This window comes from Portunus trituberculatus, chromosome 42 (genome assembly GCF_017591435.1).
Source record: "Portunus trituberculatus isolate SZX2019 chromosome 42, ASM1759143v1, whole genome shotgun sequence".
Classification (NCBI taxonomy): domain Eukaryota; kingdom Metazoa; phylum Arthropoda; class Malacostraca; order Decapoda; family Portunidae; genus Portunus; species Portunus trituberculatus.
In genome coordinates, this window is record NC_059296.1 from 11,614,438 (window position 1) to 11,622,074 (window position 7,637).

Sequence of the window (7,637 nt, forward strand, 5' to 3'; positions counted from 1 at the left end):
ATGAAAAGGTTAAAAAATGATCAACAGAAAGAGAGACTTACGATAAAACGAATCAGGAGCAAGAAAACTGCATTACTGAATGACGGTTTTCTCTTTATTTTCATGATAAATACGCAAAAGAGTATTGTGTAAGTGTCCTCATATGTGACTAGACGGTAAATGAACGCACGTATCCTCAGCGTACATGGATACACGCATACCCGTAGACAAATGGAAGTATACATTATGTGATTGTCTATTCAACTTCTTGGGAGGTACCTCAAATGGATTCTTTTTCCTCCTTATTTTTGCACCATTTATCAACCTCTCAACACGTAAAAAATTAAGGGAACAAAAGAACACACACACACACACACACACACACACACACACACACACACACACACACACACACACACACACACCGCGTAGTGTAGTGGTTAGCACGCTCGACTCACAATCGAGAGGGCCGGGTTCGAGTCCCGGTGCGGCGAGGCAAATGGGCAAGCCTCTTAATGTGTGGCCCCTGTTCACCTAGCAGTAAATAGGTACGGGATGTAACTCGAGGGGTTGTGGCCTCGCTTTCCCGGTGTGTGGAGTGTGTTGTGGTCTCAGTCCTACCCGAAGATCGGTCTATGAGCTCTGAGCTCGCTCCGTAATGGGAAGGACTGGCTGGGTGACCAGCAGGCGACCAAGGTGAATTACACATACCTACATTCACACAAAGATACGCACATGCCCACATACAAACATGCTAGCAAAAGCGTGTAGTTCATATAGGCCTAGCGTTCCACAGAGTACAAACAACACTTCAGGCAACAAAAGCACCTGCTCCCACACGACGACCAGTTACCTCACTTAGCATGCCGGTCGCGTACACTTACAGTATAACTATGCGTCTTCCATGCAGTCTCTCCTACCACACCTTTCTCCACTGTGCTTGCTACGTGCCCACATAAGCTGCAGCCTCTCAACAAATACCACATAAGTCTTCCTTCTGTCCTGCCATGAACCACTAACTCTACATCACTTCTAAGGACATCTACCTAACCTCTGTCTTTGCTTACAACAGTCTCTCGGTATTTTTTGGGTACAAGTGGTCGTGATGAACTGCTTCCCAAAGGAGACGAAAGCGAAAGTGATGGGTAGACAGCTGGAGGGAGGAGACAGAAAGAGAGAGAGGGACGGGGTGGAAGGAGGGAGAGACCGCCTTTCCCGCTTCTTTTGCTATCACTATCCCGACGCCAATATGATATCTGACAACAAGACCACCACCATTCTCTCTCTCTCTCTCTCTCTCTCTCTCTCTCTCTCTCTCTCTCTCTACTACTCTCGGGTAGACGCGTTGGTTGCTCTACTGCTTTTTGTGAGCCTCGTCTGCACATTCACTATAATCTTCAGGTCCTTTTCTTACATAAATTTTCTGTATTATGATCAATGTCACTACAAAACTGTCTATACTGCCATTGTTTCACACACACACACTGCGTAGTGTAGTGGTTGGTACGCTCGACTCAAAATCGAGAGAGCCGGGTTCGAGTCCCGGAGAGCGGCGAGGCAAATGGGCAAGGCCCCTGTTCACCAAGCAGTAAGGTACGAGATGTAACTCGAGGGGTTGTGGCCTCGCTTTCCCGGTGTGTGGAGTGTGTTGTGGTCTCAGTCCTACCCGAAGATCGGTCTATGAGCTCTGAGCTCGCTCCGTAATAGGGAAGACTGGCTGGGTGACCAGCAGGCGACCGAGGTGAATTACACACACGCACACACACACACACACACACACACACACACACACACACACACACACACACACACACTGCCCCTTCTCCCGGTCACCACCAACTAGACCGGTCACCAGCGGAGCATCGATGGTGAGTGGCGTTGGTGAGAGCTGTCTGCGGTCTGTGCCATGCGAAGACTCTGGGAGCAGGAATGGCTGGCACCCTCCGTCGTTGCGGTGGCGTGTTTGAGGTGATCTTAATAGTACCGGACCCAGATCGGACAGGGCTTAGTCGCAAGACCACTTCGTACTTTCACTAAATGATGAAATAGAGCGAAATGCACACGCCTCCTTTCCACCTGGCGGACAGAAATATTAATGTGTAAGGCTTTAGATGACAAAAGTTCAAGATCTTAATTTCGGAAGTACTTAACCTATATATACGCCAGTGCCCGATGGCTGTAGCGCAGAGGGAGACGTACCAACACACTACGCTTGCTGCCCTTGAATAGCTGAAGGAGCAGGTGAGGGAGGGGTGAGGAGGGTGACACCATGTCTCACCTGTATTGTTGTTTGCCATGAGAAGAGACGCTCTCACGCTCCCTCCTTCATCGTCCTTCCATTTTCACCTATCTCTTCTTCCCACATCCCTCCTTTCTTCCCCTCCCTCCTTCCCACACCCCTCCATCCTACCTTCTCCCTCTCCTTCCCACACCCTCTCATCCTCCCTCCCGTCCCCTCTCCTTGACTCCCCTCTCCTTCCCTCCAGTTACCCCTCCCTTCCCAACCCACACCATACTCCACCTTCTCCACTCCCCCTCTGCCTTCCCTCTCTCCTCCCCTTCCACCTCGCGTCCTTCCTCCCATCCTGCTGCCCTTCTCCACCTGCCTCAAGAGTATAAATACGGGCCTTATCCCATTGCGAGGTAGAGTTGCTCAGGCTCTCGGTGCTGTTAACATCCTCCACCTCCGCTCCGCTGCGTCGGGATCACTACGAGGTGGGTTACACACAGCGCAGTGTTTGTGCTTAAGGGAAGTGGCGAGTGTTTGATAGGGAAGGACGCCGCTGCCTCAGTCCTGGTGTGCCCTCCGCCAGGTTGATTGATATTCGACCAAGATTTGTTTCAAGTGCAAGAAGTATATAACATCATCGCCTCGGTAGCCAGTGACGGTAATTTTACCATTACTGCATGCATATTGAGCACGTATTCTGAAACGTTTTGTGCTCTCATAAGAACTATTTTTTAAAGATCACAGATTATATTCATCAATCTCCGATGGATATTTTTCTAACTGATAATGCTGCATATTGAACACTGAAAAGCCCAGTATCTTCCACTAGAGCCTCTTTAAGGTAATCGAAGTAAGATGCCAAAACGCTTGCAAATACCATTGTTAAAGTTTCATAAAGTATTCAAAAATGTTCAAGGAAACCGAACATAGAAGAAATATTCTTTTTTTGTCTCCTGAAACGCTGTTGAAAATTATAATGAATGCTCTGGATGAGTACGGTTGTCACTCAGTAGCACAACATATTCCCAGAGTCAAAAATAATCTTCACAGAGGTCGCCATTCTAACGAGGGAGAAAGTAAAGGATGCGATGAGCAGCGGTGGGTGACTATGACCTCCCCATGCTAGGTCATGACAACTCCATCCCAAACCTTACCACCTGCACATTGCTCTCTCTCTCTCTCTCTCTCTCTCTCTCTCTCTCTCTCTCTCTCTCTCTGTTACATATTTCGTCTACTTGACTGAGAAAATTCTTATTAAAAAAATCAGATTCCATGACCAAATATATCCGCTACAAATCTTTGATTTGCAAACTGCGTGCTGTGACTATGAACAAAGTGCGGTACTAATAGTGTTAGATAGCTATGTCCTCAAGTTGTGACTTTTTGTATGTCTGCACTAAACCGATAATAGGCTTCCAGGAAGTACATTTAGTGCACCACTAATCAATTTTTCTAAGTGACCCAACACTCGACAGTGTAATAAAGAAGATGATATCGGAAAAATAATTCAAACCTAATGCGATTGTCAAGCATCATCTAAGTCACTAAATCTCGCTGTTTGAATAAAAAAAGCATCTTATATTCAATACAATTAACATTAACTTCAGCTTTGAACCAACAGTATCATCGAAATGTCTACACTGTGTCTTGTACTAAGACACAAAACTTCTCCAAAATGTCTTTTTCTAGATACCATATGAGCCTTAAAGTAAATAAATTGATAAAAAAAGAAAATAGAAAAAATAATTCAAAGATACAATTATTTTCAAAACTTCATTGCCACAAAGTGTGTGTGTGTGTGTGTGTGTGTGTGTGTGTGTGTGTGTGTGTGTGTGTGTGTGTGTGTGTGTGTGTGTGTATATATATATATATATATATATATATATATATATATATATATATATATATATATATATATATATATATATATATATATATATATATATATATATATATATATATATATATATATATATATATATATATATATATATATATATATATATATATATATATATATATAGGTAGGTAGGTCGGTGTCTCTCTGCTCATCTGGGCGATAAAGTCCTCTCGGGTCAGCCCACAACCCACACCGCACGGAGAAATTGCACAGGGAAGCGGCGCGTGATTGGACTTTATTCCCAAATGAGTTGGCGAGACGCGGGGGTTCCAATCACCGCTGCTCTAACCTGTGGAATTTCTCTTTGTTGCAGGATGTGGCGTTTGACGGCGACATTGCTGCTGGCCTCCCTGGCCTCTGCCATCCCCCAGGGTGGTTATCTGCCCCCCAGACCAGACCCTATCTGTGAGACGGTCACCTCTACCGCGTATACGACTCGTTACCAAACCACTGTTGTCGTTCAGACTGTGGACCGTGTTAACACACAGTACCGCACCACCACCCTTGTTACTCAGCAGGTGGTTCCCACCACTATATACAGGACTCAGATTCAGAGTCAGGTCCGTTATCAGACCAGTGTAGTCCAGCAAACCACAGTCAGATACGTGGACCGAGTGGTGACCCAGACCGTACCCAGTCCTCCTCGTCAGGAGGTCCAATACATCACCACGACCCGCGTGGTGCCCCAGGTCAGCTACGTCACCCAGACACAGGTACAGACACAGGTTGTACCTGTCGAGGTCACCCGCACACAAGTTCAGACTGTCAACCGGCCTGTTGTCAACTACCAGACGCAATCGGTGCAGCAAACCCAGTATGTCTCCATTCCCGGACCCGACGTGGTCCGCACTCGCGTGCAGACCGTGGTCCAGACCTCCGTGGTCCGCCAGCAGCAGCCCGCCAACACCCGCTACGTCACTTCCACCAGCGTGCGCCAGGTGGTCCAGACCAGCGTCGTCCGGGGCCAGGATGTGATCCGCACCAGCGTGGTCCAGCGCCAGCAGGTCATCCCCTTCACCTCCGTCAACACCCGTTACGAAAATGCTTACGCCACACGCGAGCAGGTCGTCACCCGCACCAATGTCGTCACTCAGACTCGAGTCAGCACACAGGTCGTTCCCCAGGAGGTGGTGAGGACCCAAGTGGTGCCCACCACTATCTACACCACCATCTACAGGACCCAGGTGCAGCCCTTCACGCAGGTGCAGACTGTGGTGCAGACCCAGTACGTCACCGCTGCTCCCGTCTTCGAGACCAGGGAGGTGACGCGCACCTCTGTGGTGCAGGTGCCTGGCCAGGACCGCGTCATCACCCAACAGGTGGTGCAGACTCAGCAGAGACAACAAGTTGTCTACCAAACCGTCACTCAACCCCAGCAGGTCACCGTCACCAGAACTGTCACAGGCACTTGCGAAGAGAAAGGATACAATTACGACAGACCTGCTATTCCCTTCAACTTCGGAGGATAAAACATATATTTAAGTGCTTGAAAACGTTTTTCATGAATTGAACACCATACAAATTAGAGAAAAGCACCTTCGAACACAAGAAGAATCTAACATCCAAGAAGCATACTTTTGTATTTATGTTTTAAGTAATAAACTAATAATCTTAAGATATATCTTTTCTCCAACACAAAATATTGCCAACATTTAGAAGAGTGGTAAGTATGTATCTACATTGCATAATTTCATGATATGTGCAACATAAAGCACGTTTTGTGTTTCTTGTAATGACTTTCTGTTAATATTTCAGGATGAAGGTGCTGCTGCTGTCGCTGCTGGTGGGCTGCGTGGCCGGGGCCTCATTTGAGAGACAACGCAGGCAGTTATTCGGCAATGGTTTAAGCCTACAATCATCTCTTGGAGGTTACCTTCCACCTCCACCGGACAAGTGCGTGCCTTCCACTGTCTATCGCACACAGACCCAGTACTCAACTCAAGTGGTTCCCTCCACCGTCTATAGAACCGATGTCCAGTACATCACGCGGACAGACTACAGAACCCAGCAGGTGTACACCACCGTCTACTCGGAGGTCGTGCGAACCCAACAGATCCCCTCCATCGTCTACCAGACAGCGACTGTGACCCGCACGGAGGACAGGGTGCGCACCCAGGTCGTCACTCTCCCTCCTCAGGTCAACTACGTCACACGCACACAAGAGGTCGTCCGCACCCAAGTCCAGTACCAGACCAGGTACTCCACCCGCATCCAGCAGGTGCCCACCACCGTCACCAGGAACGTGGTGTCCACTCAGGTGGTGCCCCAGCAGGTTTACAGCACCGTCTACCAGACCCAGACGGTCACCAGGACCCAGCAGCTTCCGGGACAGACCCGCACCGTGCAGAGCACCCAGTACAGCACTGTCTACTCCACCACGGTCATCCCCGCCCCCGATGTGGTGCGCTCCACCACCGTGTACAGGACCAACGTTGTCACCCGAACCGTCACCCAGCCAGGACAGACACAAGTAGTCACCAGCACCCAGGTGGTGCCTGTCACCACCACCATCGTTTCTGAGGTGGTGCTCACCAATACACAGACCCAGTATGTCACCCGCACACAGGTGCAGCAGCAGACCACCACCGTGTACCGCACGCAGCAGGTGCCCCAGTACGTCACCAGGACGGTGACGGTGCCCCAGCAGGTGGTCAGCACTCAGGTGTCAACACAGGTGGTGCCCACAACCATCTACACTCAGCAGACTATCCAGACCACTGTCTACCAGCCAGCCCAGACCCAGTACGTAACTGTCACCCGCACTGCCGTGAACACCCAACAGCTGCCCGGCAGGACCCGCACCCAGTTCGTCACCAACACCGTCTACAACACCAACTACGTCACCTCCACCACCTACAGACCAGTGTACAACACCATCACTGCCACCACCACCGTCCAGCCTGACTGTAAAACTGGTTACGATTACAAAGCTCCTGCCAGGCCCTTCAACGCCTTAGGACGTTAAGTGAGGGATTGGAGAATAAGGCAGTACGGACGCAATCCTCCAACCAGCGCCCTAGCCTGCTGTACCTCACCTTTCATTGTTCTTCTCGGAGAGCAAGATTCATCACATCAATGAGATGGTCCACTTCCGATCTTTTGTTTGGTCAACGATACCAAACAATCTTATACTAACCACAGAAACGTAATACAAAAGTATGCTTCGATCAACTCTATTTGTATGGTATTTAATATAAAATACAATAAAATATTACAGTAATGAATGTCTAAAGCTATCCCTATGGTGTGTTTGTGTAACTCATCTTACCAGCAAGGGCACACAGATGTACTATGTAAATTAAACAAACAAAACCGGCACGCATAATCTCGCATCCAACACACACACACACACACACACACACACACACACACACACACACACACACACACACACACACACACACACACACACAGAGAGAGAGAGAGAGAGAGAGAGAGAGAGAGAGAGAGAGAGAGAGAAGAGAGAGAGAGAGAGAGAGAGAGAGAGAGAGAGAGAGAGAGAGAGAGAGAGAGAGAGAGAGAGAGAGA

At 48.6% G+C, this 7,637-nt stretch overlaps 1 protein-coding gene across 2 annotated transcripts; it reads left to right on the plus strand.

Moving 5' to 3' along the window:
* The first annotated feature begins 2,548 nt into the window (after positions 1-2,548).
* On the plus strand, positions 2,549-7,329 carry LOC123517589. Of its 2 annotated transcripts, none has more exons than XM_045277844.1 (2): positions 2,549-2,694; positions 5,865-7,329. In XM_045277844.1, exon 2 carries the CDS (start codon positions 5,866-5,868, stop codon positions 7,072-7,074), a length of 1,209 nt encoding a protein of 402 aa, XP_045133779.1. In that variant the 5' UTR covers positions 2,549-2,694; position 5,865; the 3' UTR covers positions 7,075-7,329. The 2 variants fall into 2 exon arrangements, with proteins under 2 accessions (XP_045133779.1, XP_045133780.1); XM_045277845.1 differs by lacking the exon at positions 5,865-7,329 and adding an exon at positions 4,423-5,724 and having other exon boundaries at positions 2,556-2,694.
* Positions 7,330-7,637: the final 308 nt, after the last annotated feature.